The 18,475-nt window shown below is 41.2% G+C and overlaps 1 protein-coding gene across 16 annotated transcripts in view; it reads right to left on the bottom strand.

Annotated features, from left to right (window-relative positions):
• The window catches only part of KIAA1217 (KIAA1217 ortholog), a 366,730-nt gene that overhangs the window by 174,969 nt on the left and 173,286 nt on the right, over positions 1-18,475 (bottom strand). For 4 of the 16 annotated variants that reach the window (XM_048294985.1, XM_048294977.1, XM_048294968.1 and 1 more), the window contains exon 1: positions 4,183-4,378. The exons of 11 other annotated variants lie outside the window; for them this stretch is intronic. In XM_048294985.1, the coding sequence (XP_048150942.1) occupies positions 4,183-4,252 (70 nt within the window). In that variant the 5' untranslated portion in view covers positions 4,253-4,378. Of the gene's footprint in view, positions 1-4,182; positions 4,379-18,475 lie in introns of those variants that run through there. One more of the 16 variants, XM_048295061.1, reaches the window with a different exon arrangement.

An 18,475-nucleotide genomic window follows, 5' to 3' on the forward strand; every position in this document is an offset into this window, starting at 1 on the left:
CTTATCTTCAGGTAACTCTGTAACATGAATCCTCTGATGCTCAAAAAATTGTAGACTGGAGCCTTGTTACCTAATACCTTTGAAAAAATCTCTCACTCCTTTGTCAGCAAAGAAAAAAAACCTAACAAAAACTTGAAGCACTGAAAAGGCCTCTCCAAGTCTTATGTGGCCTTCCTCATCTTTTCCAGGCAGACTCAGACTCGGACACCCCTGTGAGTGTTAACCCTTCCCAGCACCTCCCCAGGAACAGGGAGCTCCTTCTTCTACCTGTTTTAAATAAATCTTTATTTCTCTCTGTCTGACACTTTTTTCCTCAGAGCCCCTTATCTTCCCCCTGATGTTTCCCCTGCATGCTGCCATTATATAGGACCGCTGTTTGGAAACAGGCACCTACTTGCTTCTTTTTATGGCTCAGTCAGTCATTCTGACACCATGCCTACCACTTGCCTCAGGATTTTATGCTGAGGATTTCTCAGCTTTCTGGTGTGCATTGTCAATTGCCTGCCACATGCCATGGAACACCAAGCCCTGGTAATAAAGCAAATCCTCTATCGGTGGAGCCGCTGCTGGTGTGGTGTCCCACCACTTCACGTAGGGAATCAGTTTCCTTGGGTTCCATAACAAAACTTGGCCCTGGACAGTCTTCAAAGACTTTGCATGTTTCTGTAAGCTGCCTATACTCTTCAAGGGCTCCAAAATGTCCAACAACACCCTCTTGTTTGCATTCATGGAAACCTACCCTGAAAGCAGATGCAGGCATGGGGGCCCAGGCTGCAGGTGACACCATGCTTTGATGAGCACAGATCTGGACACAGCTTTGTGAGCAGGTTTGGTTCACAGGGAAGTCTTACTCTCACAAAGATTCAAAATGTCATCTGTGATCTTCACAGCACCTTCTAAGACCTTCTCAGCAGCACAATCCTAGTTAAACCTTCAGAGCAGCAGCCTCACCTTTGTGTACAAACATGCATGCACTCAACCTCTCAAGCACAACTCAATTAAGAAACATCCAAACCCTCTGCTTATTGAAAAGTCAGAGCATGAGCCACCAGGTACACTGAGCTTGTTTGAGAAAAATGGCAAACAGGAGAGTTTTGCTTGCAAGAAGCCAGCATGGCTATTCTAGATACACCCAGTGAAAATGGTTTCTGAAAGCTGCACAGTCATTCCAATGGATTTTACATGGGAGGGAGAAGTGGGCTGGGGCTGGATGGAATTTACCAGCTTTAATTTGTTGCGCCAACAGCCTAGAGGTTATATCCCTGAGGCTCCTGGAACAAAGGCACAGACATAAAATAAGGGATTTTCTTGGAGCTGGAGGGAGTCAGCATGAGCACGGATGACTGAGTACAGCAATTTGGTATAAACCCTCAGAGTATGGTCACAGCAGCAGTTTCAATCACTGCAGTGATGGCGGGCACTTCCTCAAGAAGGCAGGTAAACCTATGCTGACAAGCACAACCCAGAACTCAAGTGTCTGTACTTTGGGTCCTAAATCTCTCTCATGCAAAGTCTTTCCCTACTCTGCACTTCAGTAATTTCAATAGCTTAAGAAAGAGTAATTTTTGGCACATAAAAAGACATATCAAGTAAAGTGTTTTACCACTGTTTGTTATTAGGTGAAACCTTGAAAAGGAATCAAAAATAACATATTTTTCTTATACTGTATTAGAAAGATCAACAAATTCTCTTATTTTTCTTTCATATATTTGGAAAATACTGCATAAATACCAGTGAAAAGAAAGGAATGTAAACTATGCAAACTTAATTTCTCATCTTGCCAGAGAGCTGACTTGGGCATCCAGCAGGATCCTGATCCTGCACAATTACAGCACTCAGCAGCACGTGACTTTCTTTGCAAACCAAAATCTGTTGTGTTTCAGTATGGGTCTTTTCCCTACTAATTGCTGAAAAAAAATGTTGTGGATCACTTCCTGGACAGGAGAAGTGACTTCAATGGTGAGACTGAGCACTGGGCTGCTGAAACCCCCCTGTGGATCTTGAGACACATCAGTTCTACAGATGCTGTGTATGCCAGAGTGCTACAGGGAGGAAAAACTGAGAGAGGTTTTCTGGATTCTGGAGTTGCTCAATAACATCGTGGGTAAACCTTCCATATCTTCCAAGTGAAGATAATAGGCCTAGCAAATCAGTCTCCACAGATAACTGTGAAACGTGTGAAACATCATGTGTTGGTTCCCAGATGAGTGCTAAGAGTAGAGATGGAAAAGGATAAATTATGCAAGTACCCTCCTTGGGAAAAGAGCAAAGAGAAGGCAATAGAAAACTCAGAGGTGTGAGATAAGCTTGTCTCCCTCTCTCCCTCCCTCATATTCTGAAGCTAAAAGCTGAAGGTTCTTCTGTTCAATAAAGCAGCAAGTCTAGAGGGCAACTAAAAGCAAGTCTTGGTGATTGACAGGGAGGAATTTGGTTATCCAAAGGTGTGAGTAACTCTTATACTTGATTTGCTTCTTGGATCTGAAAACAAGTTTCAAGATTTCTTAACATCACCAACGTCACCCATGACTACAGTAAAGGCCCAGGTCTGCAGCATAGAAGCAGTATATCTAGGATCAGCAGCAAGATTATCATGACAGATTAATGGCTATGAGCTAGGAGAAAAAAAATAGAAAAATAGAAAAGTCCTTTGACATGTCCTGGCATGTAACTCTTCTAAGTCACACCCTCCATGAAATCTACAAAGGTCAGGAAAGTCACTTTGCTTCATTACTTTAAATGCTATGAAGATTTTAAATAGTCCTGTTTTGCAACCTAGGTGACATGAGAACAGAACATTTTCAGAATAATTTCAGAAAGGAACAAGTGTGGACCTGACCCATACTGAAACTGTGAAACTGAGCCTTGAAGCAAACCCCATTCAATACTAAAATTTTAAAAAAGAATACGGATTTAACAGCATGAGTCAAACCAATCTCTGTTACATTTATGTTAGCAGTAAATGTGATATTATTTGGAATTGTTCTAATTTACTTCACTGTCTTTACAATTAGCTCTCTTTCCAATGTAAATTTTGGATATGGGCCAAAACTACTACATTTGGTTATGAGCTTTCAGCACTCAACATTTTTGGAACCATAGAATCAGTCTGGTCAGCCCTCTGTTTTCCTAGCTCCACACATATCTGACGCAGTTTCATACAAGCCCTACAGAAGAAATGTGTTACTGAAGGCTTTTTTTCCCCTAGTCAAACACAAAGTGAAGATTTCCATCCCACTAAACATACACAGACAAAGGTTACTCACAATGCTCAGTAATTTTACTTAAAAAGCAATTCAAAAGAGCATCAATCAATTAATGAAGACCCAAATTAAAAAAAAAAAAAAAGAGCATTTTTTTTCCTTCTAAGTTGCCAATGCACTATTTGTTGGTATTGCATGCTCATAAACTTGTGTGATTTTTTTTAAACCACATGCACTATTTGTTTCACAGAAGCACAGTAATACAACTTTTCCTGAAGTGCCTTTGAGGAATATAACATGCAGGAAATGGCAATGTCCACAGGTGCCCCACAGATACTGTAATAGATATAGATTAGATTAGGTGTTTGTCATGCTACCTGAATGCTCTGTTCCACGTGGAATAGCCCACGTAGAATTCGCCAGGAAATAGTCTTCGTTCGCTTTATAGGAAATAGATAGTGCAGCAGTGAACGTATGAATGCACAGCGCCGTGGAAACCCCGCTTAGACAGTCCTGGCTTCGCTCCAAAACAAACCCCAGTGGTTTCACTCAAAGTAAACTAACCCTGTCACAATCTGCCGTGAAGGTCCCCCTTTTAACAGACACCCCGAGGTAAAGATGAGCTCAAACCCACTTTTACGAAGGAAGAGCTATTTCTCTGCCATAGCTGAGGCTGGCAGAGCATTTAAAGGGAAGGGGACGTGCTTTCCCCACCTCAGCCTCCGCACCGGCAGGATCCCGCATCCGTGACAGCCATGCAGCGTGCTCCCGGCTTCAGAGGGCACACAGAAATCTCTCAGAAGAGAAAGTTAAACTCATAAAGTTCCAATATTAGGGAAATGTGCACACCAGAGTCATTAGCTCAAGAAAAAAATGCTTTTTTTTTTTTCATGCATTCTGCCTCCACTTATAAAAAGCAGCAACGAGGGACATGCTTCAACATAACTCCATCTTTGCCTTACTTGTATCGCCGCTTACTTACCCCTCGTCTGCCTGCTGTCTGTTGGGCAAGCCAGGCACAGCTCAAGTTTCTGGCTTTCATTTTCCTCCATTGTCCCTGCCTACCGCACAAGCTCTCCAACTTGGAGCCGCAGCTCCCGGACCGTCCGCGCCGGGCTCGGGGAGGAGAAAGGACGCGCTGCGCCGGCGGCGCGGAGCCCCCAGCAGCCCCGCGGAGCCCCCCAGCAGCCCCGCGGAGCCCCCCAGCAGCCCCGCGGAGCCCCCCAGCAGCCCCGCGGAGCCCCCAGCAGCCCCGCGGCCGGACGCGGTCCCGCGGCGGCACCGGCGCGCCCCGAGCCCGGCCCCAACAGGTGACGGCTCCGCAGCCGCCCCTACCCGGCCCGCGCCCCGCGGCAGCCGGGCGGCCGTGTGAAAGGCAGCATTTCAAACGCGATTACAGGCCTGAGCCTCCGCTGGAATCCGAACCCGCAGCCTTTTAAATCTCTGTCATGGGACAAAAGCCTTTCCACACGGTATTTTTTTTTTTAAGCTCGTAACCACCAAGCCCACAAACATTCCTGATAAATGCTCCTCTGTCTTTTTTAGCGTCTAGTTTAAAAGTAATTCATTATATAAACTCTTTGAGGTTTTGTTTTCAGTTGGATTCTTTCAAGCCGCTCAAAGAATGGATCGGGGAAAAATCGAGATACAGGAATCCAACTTCAGCGAAGCCAATAAAAACGAATGGTAGCAATATGTAAGCAGGGACTTGGGTTAAGAGGGATTCCGAAGCCTCAGTAGCAAAACATACAGAAACATGTAACTAATTCTCTTGGCAGATCACAGGTCAGCAGCCTGCATGAAAATCGATAGATCTACCAGACTGCAAAGCAAAAAATAATGTGGCTGAGAAGGATGAGATCAAATCCCACAGATTCCAGCAGATGCTACATGTGTTGATTTAATAGAGAATATCAGACAGATTTAGTCTATCCAAATCATAACACTGAGTCAGACTTGGTGGAACAAACTTAGTGTTGAGTTACAGCATGAAGACCAGAAAGTTTATCCACAGACAACTTCTGAATTAGGTTAAGAACAAAGCATAACTGAGATATTAATAAAAATAGGCAATTTCTCACTTAAATGCATACTCCAACACCAGGTAACAGTATCTTGGATGTCTTTTTAAACAGACCTAGCATAATATGGTCTTCCAAGTTTTCTTCAACTCTGACTTCAATATAACATCAGCCAAATTGTTTGCAATGACCTCTCAACCACCCAGTCCAGACAGGCTAGGAAAATTCCCCTACGTTTCCTTCTACATCTCTATCTGGCAGAAATGTCATCCTGTCTACTTAGATTATTGAATGCAGAAATGTTTTGCATGTATATAAATTCAGTACAGAAGCTCAAGGAGGATCACTCTCCTCATGCTCCTATCCTCCCGCTTCCAGACCAAAAAAAAAAAAAAAAAAAAAGGGCATTTGAGTAAATTACAAGGAACAATTGATAATGAACGAAACTATTGTTCATTAGATCAGACATACGTATTGTCTAGCACTTCAGAAATATTTCTTTTCCTTTTTAACAATTAATTCTATATGGTCTTGGAACCTGGCAAAAGTCCCAGAAATCTGGCATGGAAAACATAGAAAAGATGAAAATACGATTTGAACATTAGCACTGCTATTTAAGGTCTGCAGTACAGTGCTCCCAGCAGAATACTATACTATAGTTACCCTGCAATTATAAAGAAAACAGTGTGATTTTATTTAGAATAGTGTTTTTACTGGCCCTGGGTTCCTCCTGCTCATTCTGATTGTGGACTATTTTAGGAGGAGAAGTGATGACCAGCCATCCCACTTATCTGATGTGTGTGATATGAAGGAATGTACCTTTAACCAATGGTTTCCAGAGTCTGGACAATCGTGATGAGCCTCTTGCAATTTACATTCACAGCCAGCTGGAAGGATAAGAGGGTTCTTGCAGGAATAGTGAACACTGAACACCAGCAACTTCAAGAAATGTAAAGGAACTCAGAAACCTCTGATGGAAAAAGAAAGCCACTGTGGTTGCCTGGAGCAGCACCATGAAAGCTGTACTAAGACATTACCTGTACACAGGGCCCAGAAACTGAGAGTTCAGAAACTAAGGGCATTTAAAAAGACCTCATCCTAAAATAACACAAAAGAAAGCACAAAACATACTTGCGTTAAATGAAAGGAAGGAACTTTTTCAGCCTTGTACAAAACCAGGGTTAGCTGTGAAGGTCAGTAGTGTTTGTACCAAGAACATTAATAAGAACAGAATCAGTGCACTCTAGCTCCTTAGGAGGCTTTCCCTCCATCCATGGTGGGGAAAAATACCTAGAAAATTAGTCTAAGACTAAAATAATGATGGCAGTAACAACAACAATAATAATAAAATTAAACTATCTACTTTGAGCCAGCACCTTTAGTTTTCTCAGCCAAGAGCACAAGAAAGAGTTGTTCTGTTGACTTTCCCAGTCCCAGAGAGCAGCCGGGTGCCCCTCAGGAAAGTGCCAAGCTGGTCTGGAACTGCTGCTTTCATGGCCACAGCAAGATGCTTCTACTTCTGAGACTGACAGGAAATGGTACTGATAGTGCTGCTAAGGGGCCTGAGCAAACTGGACACCCAGAATATAGAGATGGTCTAGGAGAGATTGGTTTTTTGTTTGTGGACCTGTGACTTGAAAACTGGGTGTCACCTTATGAGAACTTCTGCAGCTGCAGAAGTAGTTTCTCAAACAGGATTAAAAAGCATTGGCAAAGGAAGAGACTAAACATGGCACACTTTAGTATCATCAAAATCAAACAAAACAGAAGAGCCTGCACATAAAACATAATCACCACCCAGGAAACACAATCATCTCTACTGCAGCTCAGGACAGGGAGCAGTTGGGTCTCAACAGCAAGGTCTCAAAGAATGTCTCATTTTAAGGAAAAATTCCTTGGTCTCAAGCTGGATTTAATCTGTGTATCTAACAATGCTATTCCTCAAGATGTTACCAGAGTTAATTTAGAAGAATTAGAGAAACTCCTTTAGCAGCTGGAGACAGCCAGAACCTTTATATTATTAAGCTCAAATAAAGAGCACCCCAGTAGAGTCACTGGGATGAATCACTAACGACAAGTTAAATAAACTTGATTAACCAGTTCACAGCAGGCAATCAGCGTTTGTTTATCTGTGGGATCAACAATAACAGTGGTTCCTTTTAATTACTGTGCTCAGATCTGGATCCATCAATATCAAAACAATGCAGAGAGAATAATTGCCAACAGGTTAGGATGTTTTAATTGTGTTTAAAATTAATGTCCCAGAGCGACTTCAACTCTTCTGGATTTAGCATATGCGTTAAGAGGAACAATTAACAAATACTGGCTGCACTCAATTAGTCCAACTTATAATATACAACAATGACTCCATGGCTCTAGCAATTATTCAGAACTAAATCTCTGGGAATCTAATTATTAATAGTTAAATCATAAGTGTTCCATAATTAAAGACTTGTCTCAATGTCCATGTGAAATCATGCAGCCACTGCGAAAAACATCATGAATGCTCTCCGCAGGAGCCAGCCTGACACTGTTCAGCCTATTGTAGTCCAGAAAAAAAATATTAGACCTGGAGTGGTGAGGCAGAAGCCTGAGGGGAATTATGAGCACCCAAGTGGGTCACACTGCAGCACCTTTCCAAGCCTTTATATGGCCCGAGATGGCTTGGGACTGCCCTGGGGCTGCTTTGCAGGAGGGGAGCATCATGAGGATGGCTCCAGTGTGTCAGGAAACCTCCCCTCTGTACTCCAGGGAATCGTGGGTGGCCATTCTCTGTGAACTAGTCGGATTTGAAATGGAGAGAGTAACTAACTTCAGAAGAAGAGCAACGAGTTCACATGACAAAGCTCTGATTTCCCCCTTGGACAGCAGAGACCAGCTTCAGGGCTGTAGCTTGTTTGAGCACATCTTCATTCTTGTTCATCCTCAGTGTCTTCACTGCCAGGCTGGGTGGTGGTCTCTCAATGCTTAAACTAAAACAGACTCACTTCAAAAAGAAAAGGACTATGTTCAAACAGCATATTATCAAAGAAGATATAATAGCAGCCACTAACATATACAGGCAAAATGAAAAAAATTCTGAGGTCTATCAATATGAATCCATGTAAATACATCTGGGGGCAAAGAGGATTACTTTCTAAATTAATTGTCTATTGATTTGGTATTGTACAAAGTATTCGAGATTTTTAAGATGTGGAGGGGGGCTTTATGATCATTTGGTCTCATCTGCTTAGTAAAAGATCTCAATGAAGTGGGTCCTATTATTAATGCAAGCATAGTGGCTAAAATATTCAGTGCTTAAATTAAAGGAAAACATCTGAAATTGATTTTAAAATTTACAATGACAATCTAAAACAACTACTGGGATTATTTATAATGAAATTACCTTCCCTGTTAAAAATCTGTGGAGAGTTTCAATATTTATACTCTGTATATTCCAGTTCAGTTAAGAAGTCTCCTACTTGTGAGGCAAAATTAGCCCAAGGAGTGAAATGGTAACACTCAGCTGAAGCAAAAAAGTATGAGTTTGCACATCTCCACAACAGAATTTCATTGTGTCTTGTCAGACCAGGTTTCAGCTCTTCAGAAAAGTTCAGAGACTAACAGTGGTGCTAAGAGCCAGACTTAATCACTAAAACTGTACAAAAGAGTGACTAAGAAGTTGAACATAAAATATTTAGGCAGAAGATATATTCATCTTTCCAATTCCATTTCAAATATAGCTCTGGGAAGTGGCTATAATCACCTGTCACTTGGCATTGCCAAGCTCTCAAATGCTCATCTCAGTAACAGAGCAACCTTCATGCACTCCGAAAGACATTTTGTTCAAGTTCACAACTCTCACACCTGGACATAGATCATGTTAAATAGGTTAGATTTTTCTGTTTTCGAAGTTTTATTTTTGTTTCCTTCCTCTCCCTCCAATTTTATAAATAAGTTAAAAGGCCTGAGGGCAGTAAACACTTTTGCATGCCCTAAATCAAACTGAGAAGAAGAACTGTGGTCATCACAAAGAAGAGCCAACATTCAAGTGAGGAGAAAAACAAAAAAAGAGGTGATTCTTTTCTTTCATCAATAACTTTGTCTCCCTCTCTAGTTTGGGACAATCCCAACAAAGCCAACAGTAGATACACTTTACCATGACTTCCCTTTCTGTTGCCCAAGGGAAGATGGAACAGAGCTAAATGAGCATAATTACAGGATCCATGTTTCTGACTCGTTCAATGCAACACCTTATTTCAGCCTTTGTACCCGCCTGTTGTCATCCCACCATACCAAACTAACATTAATATGACTACACTGCCACCAGAACAGCCAGCTTTGAGCTGGCAACCCTGACATGCCTCAGCTCCTCCTCACACCCGCCAGCCCTTCACACACCACATTTTCATACAGGAAGGTAAGGAAAGAAATCAGCCTGCAAACTCAGAAACAGAAAATATGATCATGTTTTTGTAAGGTACCAAACAAATTACTCTGTGAAAGCAAAATATGCCTTACATTGCAGAAATTTTAATCACTAGAGTTTAATGGTATAAAAAGCAATATGTGGGTGGGAAAGAACAGTGTAGGGGATTGTTCCTGAAGGAGGTGGATTAAAGGGAGGGGGGAAGGTCACTTTAAAGTCAATCTGCTCTACATTCAAATTCTATTTCTCCCCAGTGTAAAGCACTTTGGTTTTGGTAAGTTCACTTTGGATAAACTGACTCAAAAAGAGCTCTGGTGGAGAGTCTCAATTCAAATTGATCCAACTTTTTAGCAGTGCCAGAAGAATAGACTTACTGCCTGAAACACTGACGATTTCATGGATGTCTGCAGGATCTGGTTGTACATTTGTGAGGTGACATGCTTTAGTGATCAAAAGTATCAAGAGCTGCTCTACACAAAGTACAATTATACTTTGAAATAATACGAGAGATCCTTTATTTTAGCTTTTACCATGTATACATCAAGTTTATAAGATTGTCAGGTGACTGCTTGAATTAACAGGAAATACATAGTGTATTTCAATGGAGCCTGAGTTCAGAAATAAAGTAATAGTTCAAGTTATGCTGTGATTACCATAACAACTTACTTATCAAACAGCATTTCTGATAAATATTCTACCACAAAAAATTGTTTCAATAAAAAAATTGGTAAATAATGATTAGAAATATAACACAATGGCACCAGTGTTGCCAACCCACAGCATTCACACAATTCATGATGACGGTCTTTCGTGAAAAGTAACATTTTTGGGAACACTATTCATTTTATTCATCTCTGGACTGTACCCAAACACGTATTTGACTTTTCTCAACAATGTCACTGGAAAGAACTAGATTTTTTCTAAGACTCAGACTAAAATCAAGTGAGAAGTCAACACCATTAATGATTTAATGAGTTGGACATTTTAAATCATTTTTGCCACAGTTTCTCCCTGTCCCCTACTACAAAGGCAGTACTATAAAACAAATGACTATCTGAATGTCTGAAAAGACATAAAGACAAGCAGAATAAATCCTTACAGCTTTTTTTCTATGCAGATCTGATTTTTAACCCAGCAGGGATGGTCACAGGTTGTGGTATGTAAAGCTTTTCTATCTACCCTTTGTAGGGCACCAGCCTCTGAAGGCAGATGTAAGAGCAGAGGTCTGATGTAGACCTTTCAACTTGTAATGTTGAATGACCTCTCCAATAGTATGGACATCTCCCTCCTTCAAAGTGCCTCTCTGACCTCCCCAGACCATGCTCATGCTATTATTAAGACAGCTGATTAGTAAGAAAGCAATTGGAGTTGACAGTAGAGGCACTGCTGTTCTTTTTCAGGTCTGCCCAGTCTGTTCTGCTGGGATGCACACTTAATAATTCACTCTTCAGTATTTAGGGTTTCATAGCTTTAGGGCAACAAGACCATTTGATTGTCTTGTCTGATTTCCCATTCTATCACAAGCCATTAAATTTGATGCGGGAACCTCCCACAAAGGCCAAAAGCTTAAATGAGATGAAGAAGACATTACTGATCTCAGGACACCAATGCTGCATCTGCCCTAGCATTTGTTTAAAACTCCACCACACATGCAATGAGATCTACCTGGAGGATCAGCATAAGAAAGTGAAGGACATCAAGCTCCCATCTGAGGAAACATAACACTGAGCAAAGTTCTCTCCTCTGCCTTTAATTTCCCACATGAGAAATTCACCTTAAAAACCTCCAAACCATCCTAACCAAAGCAGTGATACACACATCCAGTCACTGTCTCCAGCACTGGCCATCTTTTATGTATGAGAAAAAAACCTGAAAGGAAAAACACCTCAAAACATACCTATCCTGATGTACATGGAAGGGAATGAATCCTGCTGAGCAATGCCCATTACCTGCTGAAAGGTGCAAGCATGACAGTTGATTTTAATCACTGCCTTTAATACAGAGCTGCCAGTGCTGTTATTGGAGGGTGCTTCAGCAGGCAGGCCCACAGACACGGCTGATAGAGCTGCTGACTTGGGCATACCACATCCAGCAGCAGCAGGACTGCTACAACCCTCCACCCTGCCACAACCACCCAGTAAATACAGGTTTTCTTGCTGCCTGGGCTCAAATGGCTTTGCAAAGATAACTGTTCTCATTTCACAGACTATGTTACAGTTAACTGACTCATGTTTAATTACCCTCAGTGCTAAGAAATAGCCTCCTATTTCTTCATGGCAAAGTTGCCTTAACTGCAGTTTCCAAGGATCAGATTTATTCCCCTTTGTCAGCCAGACCCAGCAGTACTGTAGAATGTGTGCTAGGTAAGAAAGCCACCTCACAGACTACTCACTCACTCACTCACATCCTGAGCTCCATTGGACTTGCGTTATCCTTTTGTCTTGGTTTTCTCCTTGGAAAACAAGTCTTTGCCTCTTTTCACTCTCTTTCCAGTATTCCCATCTTCTCCTTGCAGTACAGATAGTGGGATTGTCAGAGCCCATTCTTCTGAACTAAATATACTAACAGTAACAAAAGGGTACATGACCTAAATTTACCTCTGAAAACACCGGTGCAGCTGGATGCTGCATGACAACACAGAGCCCCCAGGGAAAGGGGGCTGAGGCTGGGGCACCCTGCCCAGCCAGGACAGGGAGCCTGTGGCCGCAGCAACCTCCTCCCAAAAAGGGAAAGAATGTTTCAGGTTTTACAAGGGTAAAACGTCCAAACACCAAGTGAGATGCAGTGTCATGACTCACGTCATATCCTATTCCTCCTACAAGGGGAAGTCTGCTGCTCCTGTGCAAGAAGATAAAAACAGAGAAAAAGTAACAAAGCTCTGTCTTATCAGGCCACAAGAAGCATACAGAACTGCCTGGGGTGAAGACAAGAATAAGCAACATCAGCATAGGAAGGTGTCATACAAGGTTTAAGCTTTTTCAGAGGTAGAGTGTCTATCTCTCTCATGAATAAATACATAACCCAAGACAATTTAATTCCAACTGTTCTGTATTTCTTACAAAAACTTTTCAAACCATGGGATGACTCACAGGTGAACATTCCACTGACAACATAAAGTGACATTTTATTATGTATGCCCCTTTACAAACTGCAAGTCTGTGCTGAGATATATAAATATGTTTCATAACATGGCATATGCCTTTACATGCAGCACAGTGCAGGGTAGGGAGCAGGCAGTAAGTACTGACAATGACAGATTTTCCTCAGTCCAGAAGAAAAGGCTATTAAATATTAATTGGCAACACAGACAGCCTTTACTGCGTATGTATATACTCCAATACTCTGATTTCCAAGACTCATTTGCAAAATGTAACTCTGTAATTTGTTCAATTTTATTTATTATTTTCATACTAATACTGTAATATTTAATCATTAATATAATAAGGTCCAGTAATAAATTCCTGGTTTCACCCCTCTTTTGCTTTTTTTGCTCTAGAACTGTGATTAAAAGATAATACTTCAAGACCACAGCTGGAACGATATTTAAATCCTTTCAGCAGCTGGAGGAAATTCTGGGCAAAGTGCTATAGAAGGAAAGAAGTACAAGATCTCTTTGAGATGAGATACAGTATTACTTACATGCCTCCATTTCACTCTTATAAACTCCTATAAGTCCCCTCTCACAGCAGAGAGTAACACAGGAGTGCCCTTGGAAGAAGGTGAAGAAGTAAGTGAAGGATGAGTTTGCAGTCCATGAGTAATATTAACGTAATGCTTTTAGTCTGCTCTTATGCAGAGTCTTCTAAAGGAAGTGCCTAAACTCAGCCAGAAAACACAGGCTGAATACCACAGTTAGGGGTAAAATGCTGCAGGCAGTAATTATCAATCACTTTCTTTTCCCAACCATCAAAGAAAGTAATTTGTTTGTTTTCTCCACCCAGCAAGGAAAAGACTGGGTGGTCTTCTGACTTTAGAGTCTGAGAAATATTCCTCTCAAGGGCAAGGCTACCCCAGGCCTCCTGGGCAGCATGAGGTCCTTTTTCAACATGGTCTTACACTGTATTTGATTTTAGCCACAGACATTAAGACTGTGGCAATGTTTTGCAAATCATCACTAAATACCTTTTCTTCATAGTGCTGTGTAAATCTCATGAGTCTTTCCAAGAAACAAATAATGCCTTGCTTGTTGAAAGGTAACATATTTCCAGTTCCTCAGCTGTCCTTATCAGTATGGGACTGCCATGCCACAGAGATTTTTTTTATCAGGTTAGAGACTAATTCCCCTTCATCTTGCAGTAGTTGTCACCAGTTGCAAGAATACAACAGTTTTATTCAATATGTAAGTAACTGTGAATTCTGATGCTATTATTTCATTGAGGAAGTGACATCCCAATTAAACAGTAACATAAAAACTCAGCACCTTGCAGAAAATTCAAACAATTCTCCTATTTATTTAAAAACATCAATTGGATTGCTACACATTCAGACTTTAAAAAATCAATTAAAAATTTTTGTTTCCTCATCCTCTACTTAAACAATGTACGTCTGATAATACCTATGCTAAGAACCATGCCAGTTAAAGTCAAAGTTGTTTGTGTACAGAAAAACCTAAGTCATGGAGTGCTCAATGTTGCAATTCAGCTTCCCTTTGCAGTAAAAGGAAGCTAGGAGAAAATGGGACAGGAACCAGGCTGAAAAGCTTTCTGAAAGCTGCAGCTGCAGCCAACAGCTGAAATTTAAAATCAGACATTATTTTCTCTCCTCATCTTGTGGGCTCTGCCACAGTTTCAATAAACCACAAATTTAGCCACAGAGGCACTATCGCTTGTAATTTTCTTTTGCTGATGGAGCTAAAATAAGAACCATTAACACTTCCCCCAACTTCAGAAAGCAGCGTATGTCCCTCTCCAATAGGGCTCTTGACAGGTTCCATGTGGACAATGTGTTAGGCAGGTAGCAACCGCCAAATGTGGTAGTGTGAAATTAGCAATTTAATATTGCAGAGAGAACTGAAACACAAGATCATATGGGTCAAAGAAAGCAGAAGCAAGAACTGCTGCCATTTCCCAGCCCAGTGAGAGAACTGACATGTGATAGCCAGCAGACATAGCTCCCTTGGATTTCCAGAGGGCATGTAGCAACATCCCTCAGTAAAGAAACAAAGAGAGGAGATCTTCCATTGATAAAATCTGAATAAAAATAGGAAAAACCCTGTAGGAACAAAAGCCAAATTTCCCTGGAGATGTAGATTACCAATCACACAGAGTGGACTGGTTCAGGCAGCTCTCAACATTAGTGAGCTGAAAAGGGGGTTTAAGCAAGGTGGCAGAGTTTACTGAGTACATTCTGATATTCAGGGAAGACAAGGATTGGTTACAAGGAAGAGACCACAAGATTCACTGACTAGGCTGTACATTGAAAGATGAAATCCCATGTAGACAAATGTAAAGTGATGCACATTGACATTGAACAAACTATTATCGCTCAAAAAGAGAGTTTGAGGTTATAATCATTTTTGAAAATTTCAGCTCAGTGCTCATTAGTGATTAAAAAACCAAATAAATGGTAGAAAGTGCTAGGAAAAGACTAGCAAAAAAGGAAGATAATATCATTATGCTACTGTACAAATCCACAGCCTACTCACATTTTGGATATTGCATGCAATTTTAATTTACTCCTGGTCAAAAAAGATATAATAGAAATGTTTAGAAAAAGGCAGCATGGATGATCAAAGTTATAGAAGTTTCTGTACAAGGAACAACTGAATTATGTAGAACTCTCCATTACGAAAACAGATGACTCAAACATCTGTTTGAGGTCTATAAACATGAGTGACAGAAGTTGAATGGAAAAAGGCTGTTCGTTGTCTCTCTCAATACAGACTGTAGGGTCATCAAATGAAAGAAGTAAGCTAATGATTCCAAACTACATAGATGTGAATATTAATTTCCCAGAGCAATATGGAAGTGAAGCTGGCGAACTTCCTGCTGTAAGACATTGCAGTTACTGAGTTAAGAGGAGTTAAAAAAAATAAAAAACAAACTAATAGAAAAAAAAAATCCATTGAGCACTGTTAATAAAAAGGACTTAATCCTTGGTTTCTCTCAAGTAATCTTTTAATTGCATATTTTTGGGAGCTGGGACGATATTCCAGAAGTATCACTACATACTTTCCTTGATCCCACATTCTTCCTTAGGTAACAATCACCATTCAAGACACGTTGTTGGGCCTGCTACAACTGCTCTTACACTTGACAAGGTACAAGAAGCCCTAATACTGATAGCAACACTTTGTAATATGTGCTAAACATAAAGAAATAGAAGCACATTACAACAGAAAAACAGCAACCCTAGACCTAACCAAAACACTGTGTTCTCTCTTGAGAATCACATGGAAATCTCCTCCTGAAGAGAGGATACGGGAGAAAATGAATAGCATACAATATATTAAGTCATGTCTCATCTGTTGTAGAAAATAGTCTATGCAGGAAAGTTAGTGCAGTGGAAGCTAGAGAACGAATTTGCGGTGCTTCAGCGGTTCCACAGAGGTGACAGACAATGCAGGGTAAATCTTAGACAGCATCAGCATCCAGGGCTCTGGATACCATCAAGTGTCAGAACACTGTTAAACCTTTTGAACAAGGGATCTGTACAGCTTGGCAGGGCTGAGATCATCTTTTCTCCTGCATCAATTCCCTGCTACTCAGAAGCCACTCTGGAGGACTTTAGGTGCCCTGACTTAGACTGAAGCACAGCACGGCACCAAGCCTCCCCTGCCCTTCCCCATTTCTCTGGGATATGGGACCTAGTGTACAGCAGGCAAGGCTGTGCAGATCAGTGCACAGAACTCCACAAGGCAGCACTAGGATCTGGTAGGTCATTGGTAATTTGCTCATTTAGAAGCACAAAATCTGAATATCTGCTCACACTGCTGCACAAAACCTTGCTATGAAGGCATCATATGCTTTGTTCCTGTAGTTCCTTGGAGATTTGCTTTGACTATTTCCTATTTGAGATGTGTAACCATCTTTATGCTTTCTCAGTCCAAGGAAACAAGAGGGTTTTTTTGTTGGTTTTTTTTTTTTTTTTTAGTCAGGAGACATTTTTCAAGGGCAAAGAATAATACACCTTTTATTAAGCAGTGATGCACAGTAAGAAACTTTTTACTAGCCATTTCCCAAGGAATGTTATGACTGGCTGACTTGAAAGAGACCTATCCAGAATCTCATTAGATTTTCAAGTACTTTAGAAAGCAGTAAAGCAATGGCAGTTTCATATCTGAGATTATGTACTTGTGTGTTAACTGCAGAAACACATCAGAGTAGTTAGGAGTGTCGTGCACTTGGAGCTATTGCTGTAACAGGGAGCTTTTGGAGTCTGGGATTCTGTTGCAGCAGACTCTTTGTAAACATTTTATCTGCATGATTAAATACTGTTTCTCAAGTGGTGTACATCTGACACGATATATAGTGATATATCTTAGTAACTCCTCACCCAGAAAATCTGAAGTAGTTAAAAAAAAAAAAATCACTAAAGTTTCATGGGTGTGGGCACACACAGTTTGTAACACCTTGCATAAGCAACCTTTGGATACTGTGGTTTGTGTAGAGCAGCCAAATCTGTCCTCTACTGGAGACCAGGGCTCTGCACATGGACCTGCAAAGGTGGCTGCAGGCTGGCAGATGCACTGGTTGTTCTACAGATATTTTACACTCATCTGCAATATTGGCCCTACAAATGAGAGAAAATAAGAGTGCTCTTTTCTAGCTGATGGGACTTCTCCTTAGATACCACCAAAGCATCCCAGACCTTCCTTCTTCTGCACAGAAGCCAACCTGCCAGACCTCACTTAGTCCCAGCCATCAAAAGTACAAGCAAATGCCCACCTAGTATCCACTTAGCAACCACAGAAGTTAAAGAGGAACCTGCTGAAGGTAATTCATTGCACTGACTCTAGACACCTGTTTTAGGATGAGATGAATTAGTCTCCTGAGACACCTCTCCATGACTGTACAGTAGCATATGCATTAGACTAAATGCCCAGCACGTACAGGACCAATGTTACAGGAGCTGACTCTTGGACGCAGCAGAGTAGAGCACTTATTGTTCAGTGGGCCGCTCTCCAATGGAGGTAGTGGTGATCACTTGAAAACATCTGTACATGTGGGTTTTTGGATGGCATGACACTTCCTTAAATAGCTCTGAGAATAAAATAAAATTAATTTTTTATTTGGAAAAATATGTACTCTCTATACATGGAAATATCTCCTATACTCTTTCTAACATTTCCACAATGTTTTAGACAGTGAATGATTCCCACGTAGACTGTTTTCCTCAAGAGCGAAGCATATGTTTAATTCTAAATTTTAGACTCATGTTCCAGATTCTCTGTATGAAGACTTTCCTATTTCTATTTTTGCCCAACACTTTTTGTCATACTGTTTTGCTGCCAGCAGACTAGACAATCAGTTTCTAAAAGACTTCTCTCTTGAAACAGAACAATCTAACCCAGATCATATTCTGAGGAGACTCTCACTACCATAAAATGCTATTTTACAAGGCTGAGGATGGTCTGTCTTTCCCTTGCACTACATTTCTGTTTGCAATCTCATACCAGATGGAGCTGTTGCCTGATTCCTGCCCAGACTTTGAAAACCGAAGCATGAAGCCTGCTCTTAAAACTTCTGTCTGTAACACTTCATGAGTGGTTGCTGTGGCTGTGCCAGAAGGGTTGCAAACAGCGCTTCCTTCTACACTTTGACCCCAATCCATGTAGACACACTGCAGCATCCACACCGGGCTCTGCTACGCCATGTGGGGATCTAGAGCTGTGCAGCATATGGCAC

The sequence above is a fragment of the Corvus hawaiiensis genome, chromosome 1, assembly GCF_020740725.1.
Source record: "Corvus hawaiiensis isolate bCorHaw1 chromosome 1, bCorHaw1.pri.cur, whole genome shotgun sequence".
NCBI lineage: Eukaryota > Metazoa > Chordata > Aves > Passeriformes > Corvidae > Corvus > Corvus hawaiiensis.